The sequence below is a fragment of the Elgaria multicarinata genome, chromosome 2, assembly GCF_023053635.1.
Source record: "Elgaria multicarinata webbii isolate HBS135686 ecotype San Diego chromosome 2, rElgMul1.1.pri, whole genome shotgun sequence".
NCBI classification, from domain to species: domain Eukaryota; kingdom Metazoa; phylum Chordata; class Lepidosauria; order Squamata; family Anguidae; genus Elgaria; species Elgaria multicarinata.
The window spans coordinates 142,464,782-142,480,153 of NC_086172.1; the positions used below are offsets into that span (position 1 = coordinate 142,464,782).

At 42.7% G+C, this 15,372-nt stretch overlaps 1 protein-coding gene across 2 annotated transcripts in view; it reads right to left on the reverse strand.

Annotated features, from left to right (window-relative positions):
• EGLN3 (egl-9 family hypoxia inducible factor 3) overlaps positions 1 to 15,059 on the reverse strand; it is a 42,048-nt gene extending 26,989 nt beyond the window's left edge. Inside the window, exon 1 of one of the 2 annotated variants that reach the window (XM_063118895.1) lies at positions 14,732 to 15,059. In XM_063118895.1, coding sequence (XP_062974965.1) covers positions 14,732 to 15,019 — 288 coding nt within the window. In that variant the 5' untranslated portion in view covers positions 15,020 to 15,059. Of the gene's footprint in view, positions 1 to 12,655; positions 13,013 to 14,731 lie in introns of those variants that run through there. The other variant, XM_063118894.1, reaches the window with a different exon arrangement.
• Between the last annotated feature and the right edge of the window lie 313 nt (positions 15,060 to 15,372).

A 15,372-nucleotide genomic window follows, 5' to 3' on the forward strand; every position in this document is an offset into this window, starting at 1 on the left:
AGCTGTCATAGTTTTCAACACTAGATCCATGGCAGCCCAAGAACAGGCTGGGCAGCTCACCGGTACACAAGGCCTCAGGTACATCACACATGCAGGCGAGCAGGCAGGGAGTCCCAGCTGGCTATTGGGCCAAATTGACCCAAAGCAGTTCAGCTGCTTCAGGCTGAGGTGGCCCACTCTGATAACGAAGCTGATTCGCCTCGACTTGGATTCGGGCTTCAGGATAGTTGTAGCACACAACAGCTGCCCACTGGCTATTATGAACTTGTGCACACACAATATTTTATGGATTAAGTCTCCTTGAATAACTTTTTTTAAGGTGGAAGAATGGAGTATATTTTTATTTATTTAATTAATTAAAATTATTTTTAGGCTGCCTTTAAGGGTGGAAGTTATTTTGGCCCCTTGAGACACAACTACTTCTCCCATGTTCTGACAATAAAAATAAATATTAATATTTAATAGTAATAGTAATATCTAAAAATTAGTTGCCCTTTCATGACACTCAAAGTCAGCTGCCTGAGGTGGGGGACTCACTCTTCCTAACGGTAGGGCCAGCCTTGTACTATGTTCACTGTTTCCACGTAAATATGCAGAAGACTGCCATCTCAACTACTCAGTGTTTTCTCCTACTGACCTTGGTCAGAAACCAAGTACAAGGATGCTGAGGATGCACAATACAGGCATGTGCAAGGAGAGAAGCCCAGGAACATCAATGCACAGCAATACACACAGGATTGTCCTTTCTTTCTTTCTTTCATTTATATCTCAGCTTTTTTCCTCCAAGGAACCCAAGGCAGCATACATAACCCTCTTCTCTATGTTTTCCTCACAACAACTCTGTGAGGTAGGTTGGTCTGAGAGTATGTGACTGGCCCAAAGTCACCCTGCGAGCTTCCATGGCTGAGTGGGGACTAGACTAGCTTTCTATACAAACTGCCAATGGCATCCATCCCTGTAACAACATTGGCTGTAAAATCAGAACTTAAAATAACAGAACTATTAATTTTCACCTGCTACTAACACCTAATTAATTCCTGTCTGACCCAAGATGAAAGATCTATGCAGAAACAGGTGCCCCTAGCAAGCCTTGTTTTCCTCACTCCCTCGTGCCCATAAGCCTGCAAAGAAAGAATGACATTTACCAAAGGCACCTGATTCGAGAAGGAAATAAAGATACCAAAGTAAATTGTTAACTCAATTAGACACCTGGAATTCCTTCTGCAAACAAACAGGTTTGCCTTTCAGCAGACGCACTTGCCTGCATCAATCAGTGTAATGAACATCCATGCCTTTCCGTTCATTAGGGACATTTTTAATGCATTATTCATTTCAAAAAGATTTCTGGGGTGTGTGTGAAATGAATTACATTAAAATATATAAGCAGAGCCAAATTATCCATGTTTGGGAACATAGGAAGCTGCCTTACACAAAGACCATTGGTCTTACACACTGACTGGCAGCAGCGGTCTGGGAATTCAGGCAGGGGTCTTTCTCAGCGCTATCTGGAGATGCCCGGGACTGAACCTGAGACTTTCTACACCAGCCTTTCCCCAACAAGGTGCCCTCCAGATGTTTTGGGGCAGTGGAGGCTGGTGGCTCAGATGTCAGTGGAATGGTGAACCTGTGCTGGATTTCAATCAGAACTCTAAAGGAGCTGTCCAAGGTGCTTCATGAAGGAGCTCTGACTGGTTCTGACTGAAACCTGGAGCACATTGTCTCACTGACGTTGGAGCTGCCAGCCTCCACTGTTTTGGCATGCAACTTCCATCAGCCTCAGGGATTATGGGAGTTGTCGTCCCAAACATCAGGCTGTCCTACATGCAAAGCATGCACTTTACTACTGGGCTACGCCCTTCCCCTGAAGGCTTTTGGTGGGGCCTGCATAGCATAGTAAACATAGATTGTCAGATCTGGAAGATCTAGGTTCAAACCGCACCTGAGGGCACACGCCTCGGCCTTGGAACTTGGTTTCAAGAGAAGCTGTCTTCAAAAGGAGAAGATGCCCCATGATGATGCAGGGCTTTGCATATCCTTACTTCCTGTGGACTGCGGTACCCCCTCCCTTCCAAGGGATTAGCACGCAATATGCAATGGGGCTGCTGCATGACCTGAGAATATCTAATGCACTGTACTTGCAGATTTGTCTCAATTGAGAAGTGGTTTTAAAATATTGCAAGTAAATGAATGGCCCCTGAAGATGCACCGTTAAATCAGAAGCTGTTGAAAGGCGCTTTGGTTAAGCCACTGTTTCTCGGACTAAACCTTAATCTTTGGGGTTTCAACAGTTCGGAATTCTTAGCAGTGCTTTACACACAGGAAAACCCTGCTTACAATAAAAATAAATGGATATGGAAGCTCTTCAGAAAGGAGTCGAACAGATCAGCAAATTCTACAAAAGGCAGGCACCCACCTAATGGATTATTGGTGCAGTCCTATGCACGTTTATTCAGAAACAAGTAAGCTCCACTGCGTACAATGGGGTTTACTCCCAAGTAAGCATGTACAGGGTTATAGCATATATGTACTGATTCAAAACATATATGCACTGCTTTGTGGAAAGTGGAGGAATAAATCCATATTGCACTGGTATAATTTCACCGGATAATTTCAACATCACTTAGTATCACTAAAAAAGGATTTTTAAAGAAAACGTTTAGAGTATATAAATAGTTTTCATAAATTCTAAATGGAAGACCAAGGCTGCAAATCTATGCACATTTAGCTGGGGCTCATCTGAATATGCTGGGACTTACTTCTGAGTAAAGATATCTAGGTTTGTTCTGCATATCATACTTTTCAACACTTGGCCTCCATCCAGGAGTTCTCATGTGCCAAAAAATATTGCGTGCTAGTAGTCGTGTGTGCTGAAGGATGCAGGCACGCTGATCAGAGGCAGATAGGGATTTGCTATGGGAAGTAAACATCCACGTGCTAAGCAGGCTGAAGATAGCAGAGTTGTTTGTGCTTCCACGTGAACAAGGGCTTGCACATTTGGAGGGGAAGCAATGGATCTTCTATTTCTCACCTGTATGGAATGCTCTGATTTTCCATACTCATTGGACATCTTGATAGATTAGTGGTATCAGGTGGGGACAAAATCAGCCATTGTATCTGCATTCAACAAGATTCAATGTGAATTATAAGCCCCTAAGTTGTCAACTAAATATTATGAAATCATTCCTTCCACTTTCAATGTTCAGGCAATGTTCCAGTGCTTATGTAGCCAAAACAGAACCACCCACACACAAGATGAGGCATCAGTAGGCTGCTATATAAATAAATAATAATAATAATAATTGTGGGGGGGGGCATGGTTTGCCAAAGAACAAAAAACTCTTTAGGAAGAAAAACTTTAAGGAATACTGTGGAATAGGAGGACATGACTGACTGACGAACACTGAACAGTTCTCCACACTGCAATATTTTGTTGCAGATCTGACTTGCAAAATAAACTATTATCTTTTCGCTAATAGCTTTGAGTAGCAGAAATGTTTAGCCAATTAGCCAGAATTCTTGGAAGTTATGAAGGAGGTATGATTCTGTTCAAATATCAAAAGACTATTTCCCAATGTTTGCATTTTGATCTATTGATTATATTACTGAATCTCCTGAATGAGACCTATCAGTGTGCCACTTATCTCGGGGGGGGGGGGGCTTGTTAGAAACCAGGTTTGTACTGGCTCAATAGATGGGAAAAGACCACAATTTTAAAAATAAAAGAGTGGCTCATTAAAGTTTCCAGGTTTGCCGAAACTGTCATTAGATTAGGAATATCAATTTGCAACTTAAATTCTGATTTTAAAATCTTCCTACACATGAAAACAAAGGATAATATCCAGTTGTACTCCCAAACAGTAGACTCATTGAAGTGAATAGGCCTAATCTAACTAGGACTAGCCTTGGATACTGCCCAAAGTAATTAAGAATTATCTGTGTAACCTTTTGCACTCCAAGATATTCAGGGTTCCCAAAGTCACACTTGCCTTGTAGCACTAATGCGGAGTTGCTGGGGTGGGGAGGCATTTGCAGGGGAAAACTGATTGGTGGGAGGAGGGGAGCGTAACCAGTAGCCTGCCTACCAGTTCTCCCCTGCAATCTGCCGTTTTTCAACAGTTTTTCTCCAGCTGAGCTCTGAGACTGGAAGTAAGGTCAGCATGATGGCCTGGAGGAAGAGACTGCAGGGCAGAATCAGAGAGTGCAGAATAATCGGCTCTCTCACCTGCCAATTATTCCTTACATATCTACACCCTTGATTCATGTTTCTTTAAAAAACAAAAACATGGGTTTAGAAACTCAGATGTATTTATTCTATTTGTACGCTGCCTTTCTACCAAAAATGGTCCTCAAGAAGGACTCAAGTAAAGAGATGTAAGTAACTACATATCTCCTGCATAATATGTAGTTACTTACATCTGTTTAGTTGAGTCCTGGATATACTGAAAATTCTGATCTTTCAAGCATTCAGGAGTCCATTAATGCTCTTCTTTGCTTTTTCCTACATTTTAAATTGCCATCCAGGATGACTAAGAGCAAAGCATGTTTTCAGCTTAGTTCACAGGAAAGGTCAGATAGAGTTTAAGCAATTTACCCAATTCATTTTCACGGAAGTCAAAAAGAAGAATCGTCAATGGCAATGTGACTGATCAGGGCCCTGATTAACAACCTGATTAAAAACAAAGCAAGCAAGTAGATGGGAAGAGTCCAGAGTCTTCCTGCTTCCGCTGAGGCCCTAAGGCAACCTATATTTTGGATCTAACAGAAACAGAATAGAAAGCAGTGCATTGCTGCAAACCTTTTAATGACCCAGTTCAAAGCTGAGGACCTAAACATTTTAGAGTGGAACCAACTGGCATGATAGTAGAAGGGCAATTTATGTTGGTGAGAAATCCAGAGCGTTGGGATAATCAGTTCTACTCAAATAACATTCCATTGGCATGGCGCTTGTTGGAGGGCAGACCACAAAGATAATCAGATTTGGGGGAGATTTTTCTACTCTAGCGCCAATATTCATTTTCACAAGCTGCTGACATGCAAAATGTTCCACAACAGAATGTGATCCCGTGACTTATATTGATCAATCATTTCTATAGCAAATGCCACTGTACGCATTCCTTTGCAAATTATAATCTCATATATCATCCACAACTGCACTGTGAGGTGGGTCAGGCTGAACGGTAGAGAGATTTGTCCAAGACTCACCCTTATAACTTGAATTCCCTCCCAGGACTTCAACATGGCCCAACAAATCTCCATTTTCTGTGAAGTTTTCAAATTAATCCTTCAGTCCTCGTCTCCGACAAAACCTAAGTTTCAATATGTGTAACCACATTTGCCCATGTTTTCTTGATATCTTTATTCGTGTCTATCCTTCTTTTCTTTTCCTATTATCTCCCACTCTTGTCAAAATTAAGACTGTAACCCCCTTGGGACAGGAGCCTGTCATTTTTGTTGATGTTACACTGTATCATCTATCAAAGTGCATTTATATTGATATGTGTATATGTGTGTGTATATATATATGTTGTATTATATATGCATACACACATGACAACGCCTTGGCAACTCTGGAAATTGAACGTAGGTCTCCTGTATCTAAATCCAACAGTCTAACTTCTGCATCACCTTAAATAACTTCAGCTATTCAAAAATATGCTTTTGAAAAGTGAGATGTACGTTATCACATAAAAGAAATGTGAATAAGCGTGCATTAAATTTTGCACCGTGTTAATGCTTCAACTGTAATTGCTAAAACGTAATACAAAAAAAGAAGAAGAAAAGTATTCCTGCATATAATCAACCAGGCTAACTAATCGTGCTTGACAAACATAGATATAAACATGGGTTCTGACACAGAGCCATGGCAACTGCTCCAGGATCTCTGCCAAGGCTGAATTCCTCCGTCTGATATCATAAAATGACTTGTCTGTTGTATTTACAGTTCTAGTGGCTCTGGACCCAGTCTGATGAACACTGGGCATCCTGGCAGTCACCCAGGAGAACAGATTTGAACCCAACCTTTATGCCAGAACATGTGCATTTGATTAGAAAAAAGAAAGACAAATTATGCATATTTCTCCAGGATGGCAGTTTTCATCAGACCTTCCATTGTAAACTAATTGCAAAGCATGCTGCTTTGCAAGTATCATCAAAATCCTTTGTAACCTCTAATAAACAATTATAGTTCCAAAGGCGGTACTCTTCAACAACCCAATAATAAATCTCTCACACATCACTGCTGAGGTTTCAGGCCCAGAACAGGAATATCCTTGCACTTCTGCAGCATATATTTTATGTGACTAAACATTGACCCTGTTCAGACAGCACGCTAAGACACGGCGGTTAAGCACTTTGAGCTAAACATGTCTTAATGTGTCGTGTGAACCATTCCTAACCGTGGTGGCTACATAACCACAGTTTAAACATGCTTCACTAACCATTTGCTGCAAAGGGTTCGTGGCCTAACCACGGCTTAGCATGTTGTCTGAACTGGGCCATATATTAATATTAATTCCTCACTTCCAAAATTAGGACAAATATAACTGCCACTGAGAGGCAGACATTATGGAGTGGGCTCAATTTAAGATAGTCGTACTTAGGTCGCACTGAAATCAATGTGAGAAGTTAGTACTGACTAATGTGTGTCCCATTGATTTCAGTGGGACCATAGTGCAACTAACTTACAGTGCAATCCTATATGTGTCTACTCAAACATAAGTGGATATAGAATTAGAGCATTATTCTGGATGCAACCCTTTGTGCAGTGATTACTTTTCCTTGGACTTGATAATAGAAAAGGAGTCATTTCAACATATGGCAAGTGCGGTAATAGAAGTAGGCTACTACATATGAGGCTATGGAATCCTTTAAATGCTGTGTTACACCTTTCTCACATGCTACTGCTGACCAGGAGCGCCTGCACAATGTCCACTTAACATCCATCTGCACTACTATTAAGGTTTGACTTTACATAAAGTAGGGATGCAACAATAAGAGCAGCTTCCGTGGTCCTACTCCGGGAGCCCCTGCCAAAGGAACAAAGGCTGGTGGCCACTAGGAAGAGGGTTTTTTGTTTGTTTGTTTGTTTTAAGATAACACAGTTCTTGGCGGAACACCTGAAAGAAAAAGCTGAGGATCTATTAGTTATTGTTTTAAATTTCAACAACTTGTGTGTTTTTCTTCAGCTCCCGAGAAAGGATTTTTATCCAAAACGCATAGAGCGTATTGAAGAATTTATTAAAGATAAGATTTTTTTCACTAGCACAACAGCGTATCTCTTTCTGCATTTTTTTTGTGATGCTTCCCCCCCCCCCCGCCCCCATTTTCTCCAAGTACTATGAAGAGGGCCTTTTCTGCTGTGGCACCCCAGTTGTGCAAAGGAACTTCCTAGAGAGGCTTGCCTGGAGCCTACGTTATGCTCTTTCGGGCACCAGGTGAAGATCTTTATATTTTCCCAGGCATTTTAACATTTTAGGGTTTTAGCTCTTTCATTTTAAATCTGCTGTTGTATCTCTGCATTGCTGCTAGGTCTTACTCTGGTTGTACTTTATAGCGTACTTTTAAGCTTCTATATTTTATATTGTATTTAATGCAGTATTCTGTGGTTTTAATTTTCGTAAACCACCCAGAGAGCATCAGCTATGGGAAAGTATAGAAATGTAATAAAATAAACAATTTTGCAGTGCAGATACAGCTTTAAAAGCATTTCACATCAACTTTTGAGATCTGTATCACTTCAGATATGCATGAGGGACCATTTATTTATTTAATGCATTTATATACCACCCCATAGCCGAAGCTCTCCGGGAAGTTTACAAAAGTTAAAAACAGTAAACATTAAAAACAAATATACAAAATTTAAAAACATAAAAAGCAAAAAAAAAAACAGTATCCTTATAAAAACAGCTATTCTAGCCCATTCATCCTACCTGAGATGCTTTAACTGGAGACCTTCTGCATGCAAAGCATATGCTCTACCACTGAGCTATAGGAATTACAGTTAGCACTAACCTAAAAACCATGGTTTGCAAACCCACTTCAAAGGATGGCTTCAAATCATAGGGCTGGATGCAAATTAAGCTACTCTTCTTTAGTCCTATTGAAATCAATAGGACTTAAGCTAGTCATAGCTTGTCCCACTCATTTCAATGGGACTAAAACATGAGTGACCTACCCTGGATCCAAACCATAGTTTGGTGGTTAGCAGTAACCATTGTTTGCTCAGGTTGTATGTCATGGCTAATTATGGTTTGACTGCAACCTGAAAATGGAAAAATGAGTAAGTGCACAAGAAAAAAGGGTGTGAGGGAGGAAGGAGTATGCATGCCCAGTTCTCCAAACCATAGTTTGGATGGTTGTCCCATCTAAGCCAATGTTTCACAGGGTTTTTGACACTTTGAAGTGATGGTTGAGATTTGCGTTTTGAAAAAACAAAACAGAAATGTAGGAGGTATAAACCATAAGAATATATTAGGAGATGCAATGGCATGATTAAAACATTCCTCTGCGCACCTAGTGAGAATATGGGATTTAACTTCTGTGTTCAGTTCTACTTTAGACAGTCTCCTTAAGGCAATTTCCACATTAGGAACTGCATATTTTTGTTGCAGTTCTGTACACTGTTTAGTTTTTACAATGGAATGCTTGCATTTTCTGCCTTCCATCTGTAATTGTTGATGGTATAAATCATTTTCTTGAATTCTTGGAGTGGGAGACATAGAACATGTGGCTGTCCAGATGTGGCTGTCCAGATGTTTTTGGATTGCAACACCCATCATCGCTCACCACTGGCTATGGTTGATGGGAGTTGTAGTCCAGCAACTGGAGGACCAGATGCAACCCACCTCTGTCATAAAGGTTAGTTGGCAGTACTCATTTCATATAAAACCCCAATGTGGTTTGTAACACTGCAATCCTAGGCATGTCTACTCAGAAGTAAGTCCTATTGAATTCAATGGGACTTATTCCCAATAGGGCTGCAGGTGAAAGCAGAACCCTTAAATTTATGGTATTTTCACAATCGAGTCTTAAATTAGTTTCTAACATGAATATAAAACCTATGTTGATTGCAATGTACATTTGATTTGACACACCAAAAAAGTAACACTCAAAGGGTGCTTTTAAAAATCATGTATTAAAAATTCTCTAGACTTTAATCTCAATTTAGTAGATCTAAATTTAGTAAATTCACTGCAAATGATGTACTATATTGAGGTCTGGTAAAGATGTAACATTGACCCATCTCCTATCCATGCTTAGGAGAATAGGAGCACCCAGTGGTCATACCCACTGTTTCCTTCCTTCTCATGCATGAAGTCCACCTCCCTTCCATTTTCAGGGTAAACCATGGTGTAATGTTAAATCTGCACTAAAAATTTTATTAGCCATGGTAAAATCGAAACCAGTTTTCTATCACGGTTAGAAGTGATAGAATTTGCAAACAATAACGTGACTTTGCTTGGTTAGTAAAAATGCTGGTGGTACAAACAAAATGCTGCACCGCCGTTAGTTCTGACAAAGAAAGGGGCCTGATATATTATAACAGCAATATTTAATTCTGAAACAGATTGGAAGAACATACTAACATGAGATTGAGGAGCTTATTTGCATTGTGCAATTCAATACTGGTTATTTGTCCTCTCTGTGTGTTCGTATGCTCCACCTATGATCTGTGGAAAACTGTGATACACAGCACATTTTATGACAATGGAATTGCATTTGAAACATCTGATCAGCAACAACTAGCTGGAACAGATGGATGAACTACTGCGAACAACCAAATCAATCAAATGTATTTGGATACTGTATGCACAAATGACTGCAGATCAGCTACTCATCTATTTACTCAGTAAGCTTAAGAATTCTTTTCAGGTAAGTCGCGCTACATGTGACACATAGGTATATGGGACAGGCAGATCTTTTTGTCAATGGGAAAACTTTTTTGTTCACTGGGAAACTTTATCTGGAAGGCTGCTGTACACTGGATCTTCCACCTCCCATGCAGTATTATCTTAAGCACCTTTCCTCAGAAGCAAGTCCCATTTAATTCAATGGGATCTATTCCTAGTAATGTTTCCTTTATTCTTTGAATAAAGAATATACAAACGTTAGCAGGGCTTTTATATCCGGTGGCTTGGGTTCGATTTTCTCCCCTTTAAAGCTATTCTTCAGAAATTTTAGTAACTTCTGCTGTAGTGGCGTGAGAGAGAGAACCAAAAAACCTTTCCTCAGAAGCAAGTCCCATTTAATTCAATGGGATCTATTCCTAGTAAATTGCCACCTTAGGTAATTCTCCATAGCTGAAAACATGAAGAGATTATGGCCATGCTGGCACAAACCTAGCCTGAGAACTTATGACTTTAAGGGTGCAATCCTATGCAAGTTTAAACAGAAAAAAGTCCTACAACTTCCAGCATACCATTCTGGGGAATGAAACTTCCAGCATACCTTATTTTAACTTCAATTCTATTCCCATGGTAAGTAGACTTTAAAAAGTACCCCTTTTACTAATAGTGAATTCAATTCCCCAAGTGTGGATCCTTATGACCCCTAACAGCACTAACTATGTACAAGAGGGAGGAATCATAAGGCTGGGGAAACCCCAAGGTTTGCAAAGTACAAAACATCTTCGTGGTGGGGTGGGGGTGGGAGGGGGGAATCCCTATGGGTGGGAGGGGGGAAATTCATAAACTGCCCAATCAAGAGCAATGTGAACGGAATGCAGGCTGATTTTAAGGAGGAGAAGAATTAAATGAGGGTGGGGGAGAAAGGAATGGAACATTCTGAGAAAGGGTATGGCTAGCTGGGACACCACCACACAACTTTTCGTTGAAGGTTCCACACGTGAGTTTAAGGGCTGGGAAATGTGCAGAAAAGGGCAACTAAAATGATTAAGGGGGCTGGAGCATCTCCCCTATGAGGGAAGGTTATGATAGAGGTGTACAAAATTATGCATGGTGTGGAGAATGTGGATAGGGAGACATTTTTCATCCCATGAAGCTGATTGGTGGGAGATTCAGGACAAATAAAAAGAAGTACTTCTTCACACAGCACATAGTTAAATTATGGAACTCACTACCACAGGATGTAGTGATGGCCACCAATTTGGATGGCTTTAAAAGGGGGTTGGATAAATTCCTGGAGGCGAAGGCTATCAATGGCTACTAGCCCTGATGGTTGTGTGCTATCTCCAGTATTCGAGGCAGGAAGCCTGTGTGCACCAGTTGCTGGGGAATATGGGTGGGAGGGTGCTGTTGCACCATGTCCTGCTTGTTCATCCCTGGCTGATGGCTGGACCCTTGGTCTGATCCAGCATGGCCCTTATATTCTTAATCCTATGCATGTTTAGTCAGAAATCCTACAACTCCCAGCATTCACCTAAAAAAGTTACTTTTAAATAAAAATTATGGGTACCCTTCTGCAGACTTGGTTCCTACCTAATTCAGAGTTGCAGTAACTCCTTTTTGTTTGTTCATTAGCACATGGATTCCCAAAATGATACACCATATAGGAGTGAGGAACATTTGTTCAAGTCTCTATGTGATCCTCTTCAATAGTAAAGGAAGCAAAATCACTGAAAAGATTTATCTGATACCTTCAACAAAGTTTGAAACAAACAGAGGAAGTTACCAATATAGCTATTATTATTAGCCTCTCTCTCATGCCCATTTAATCAGGAATTGTGTTAACCCTTTCTAGATATCTCCCAACATTTTCTAACTGCTATCCTAAACACACAATTAAGGAATAAGCTCCATTGAACTCAGTGGTACTTACTTCTGAGTAAACATGCATAGTCTCAGGATGTAAGAAACTAATAGATTGAAGTAGTACAGTAGCTCCATGAATGCAAACATCAAACCCCAGAAGCAAAGCATGCTTTGGACCCACACTTCTGTCACTTTACAGCAGAAATCAATTTATTAATTGCTGTGGATTTTGTTTATTTACTCAGCTGTGCAGTGGCCTCTGCTGGTACATATGTGCATAAATTAGGGATTAACTTTATTACCTCTCTAAAGACAAGATAAAGCTGCTCAGGAGCCCGACAAGTAGACAGCATATGAGCACCACAATGAACAAACCTGGAGCTTAGCGGAAAGTGACAGGAAAGAAACTTGTTAATCTAATTATGCAATGGACTTTTACAAACTTTTGACACCATTCAAAATCATTTTGCTTTCCAAAACAGAGTTAGAAAAACCTTCTACTGGTTTATTGGCAAAGCTACATTGCAATTCCTGCTAACTATGTAAGAGAAAGTTTGTTTGTGGTTAAAAACACACAGCATTTGTACTTCTAGGAGACAGATTGCCAATCACACTAGTATAGTCTCCCTAAAATCAACTTGGTTGCCCTAGAATGAATTATAAACTGAGTTCATGCCTACACGTGTTGCAATTAAAGTGGAAGATTCTAAAACCCTAAGAACATTTACTTGGAAGTAGTCCTACTGGCTACAATGGAGCTTATTTATATGAAGCTCCTTAGGACTTGGGGGTGGGGAGGAAACGGGTCATTATAAAGATGTCTGGTATTAGTTACCTGCATTTGGCACTTCAGGATGAAAAGATTAATTCCAGCAGCCACACTAAAGCAAACAAAGAGAATGACCCCCTTAAACCAAGCATTCAAGAAGCCCGTTTAAAACTCTTACCTTGGACCTTTCTTTGACATAGTATTTGCCCAGTCTACTTCCACAGTACATCACCAGCCTGTCTATCAGTGACAAAAGGAAGTTGATGGCCTCGCACCCCTCCTCAGTGCCCGCGATCCACTTTATCTGGTCTCCCCTCAAATGCCTTTTGGAGATGCCATTGCGTTGGCCGGCCAGCTGGCCATCCTGCAGCTCCCCGTTATAGTGCATCTGCTTCACGCGCTCCAGGACACAGTCCCCCACTAACTCGCCCAAAAAGTTGTCCAGGTAGCAAAAGCCGATATCGTGCAAACAAGGTACAATGTAGTCCAGGGCAATTTTCTCTAGATCTAACCTCATGATATGGCCCAAAGGCATTTTAGCAAATGAGAACAATTCCTCTGCCCCCTCTATAAAGCCAAGAGAGCAACCAAGCAGTGGGCTGCCCGCCCCAGGAGTTGTTGGGTGCGGGTGTATGAGGAATTCTAACAAACCGGGCCGGCCACAAGCGCCAGCATTTCTGAACTCTTGGATTTCAAAGAAAAGCCAGCGAGCAACGCGAGTCTGCACCCGGATAGTAAGAGTTCGGTGGGTCCAAAAGTTTTGCTGAAGTTACTACTTTTGTCTTCAGCGCAGTCAGAAGCCGCCTTCTCAGTTCCTCCCAGCCCCTGGCAACACAGGGCTGATCCTGGCGTGAACGGTGACTACGCTCCTCCCCCGAACTGACCTCCACCCATACGCAGGAGTTACACCTTGGCGGAAAGATAATGGCTGCAAATGCCAGCCGCTGACGCTCTTTTCTATTTGCGCGGAGGACGGAAGATCATTGTGTGAAGTGAACACCCCGTTTGCTAATGGGATCACCACCACCCTTTCCCCCCCTCTTTTTGGAGCCGTGTCCGGCAAACCCCTTTCAATTTATTTACCAAGGCAGCAGATGGCCCCTCTCTGATTAATACGTCTGCTACGTGCAGAATGTGTTCCCACTTCAACCGCGAGCGGCACGTGGGTGGAGCCCCGACCTAGGGACAATCTCTCTCCTCGCGCCCGCCCGCCAGCTCGCGGGAGCGCGAACCCGGCCAATCAAAGGAGAGACGGGGCGCGGCTTGGCCGCAGAATGTCCAACCCCCGCAGAGTTCACGGCTGGAATCAACCCGTAGGGGAGAGGGGAGAGAAACCAGCGTGTCTGGGAGAGGCGTGTCTTATGGATCAGCAGGCACCGCCCCCACACCCAAAGGGGGCGTGGCCTCCGCCATTGAGGAATTCTCCCCCAGCATGTACGCTTCTACTACGGTCACATACTACAGGCCAATGTAAACAAACGGTGGGAGAAAGGGTGTAAAGTGCGCAAGTGCCCGTGGAGTTTCTCTTGGCAACTCTTGGGAAGGGGAAGGAATTTACAAGTGCTTATGGTCAGTTTCTTTTCTTTTTCGGGAGGCGTCCTCCCCATTCTTCACACCTGGCTGTCTGTAGACGAAACGTTTTAGGCAGTTGGAAATTGCTTTGCAAACAACGTCAGCCGTCCGTAGTAACAAATCTCGGTTTTTAAAAGTTGCTCGTTACAGATAACGTATTTGAAAGCAGCTCTTTAATTGTAACCGCTCGGGTTCTTAAATCTTAAAAGGAAGGAAAATACGCTCACTTCCATAGCCCGAAAGAATAACGACCGGTACTATATACAAACGTTAGCAAGGCTTTTATATCCGGTGGCTTGGGTTCGATTTTCTCCCCTTTAAAGCTATTCTTCAGAAATTTTAGTAACTTCTGCTGTAGTGGCGTGAGAGAGAGAACCAAAAAACAATAGTTCTGTGTCTTGTCCAGTTCACAAATACGAAATCACACGTGTCCTGAGACGTCGTGTGATCGCTGCCAGATTTTAAATGTATTTTAAAAGCGATCGAACTAGAGAGAGGGATTTAGAAAAAGGAGGCGGAGGCGCGGGGGGAGGAGAGAATGCCAAGCGTGCAAGAGTGCCCAGAAAGTGCCCAGTTTAAGATCTTGAGTGCATGACATGGCAGAGATCGGAAACTTTGCAGAAGCCAAGAAGTGAACTTTGCACAGGTGGACCTGGGAGTCCTGATGCCTGAAGATACTAACCTTGTGTCTTCCTCTAATTTTGTACTGCCCCAGCTTCCCATCTGCGTACATGATGAGTTTGTCCATTCTTTTCAGGAGGTAGCCTATGTGTTCACAGCCAGGTTCACTGCCCTCTACCCACACAATCTGGTCCCCGCGAATGGCTTTGCTGCCGCCTGCTTTCTGACTCGCCAGGGCGCCGTCCTGTAATTTGTCACTCAGGTGCAAAGCCAGGACTTCTTGGAAGATTTTCTCGGCCATCCTGTGCCCCAGGAAGCGGTCGACAATGCACAAGCCATAGGCGTTCATGCAAGGCACTATGTAGTGTAACACTAGCCTCTGAGCATCTCTGCGGTGCTCACGGAGAGGAGCCCGCTTAGGGGGCGGAGGGCTGGAAGGCAACGCGTCCTCGGCGTCCCGGGCCTCTCCCGAGCCGGTGGGGCGTCGGACGGCTCCCACGGAGCCCCTCGGCGGCCCCTCGGGCTGCTCCTCTCGCCCGCCGCGGCCGCCATCCTCGGGGCGACGGATGAAAATCTTCCTCATGCTTTCTACTGAGTCTCCACTGAGCTCGGCCGGGGGCTGCTCTGCCGCCGCCGCTGCTGCTGTTGTTTCCCCGCCGGAGGCCATCTGCGGGCGGATCAGATCCCCCTGGCAGGCGGCAT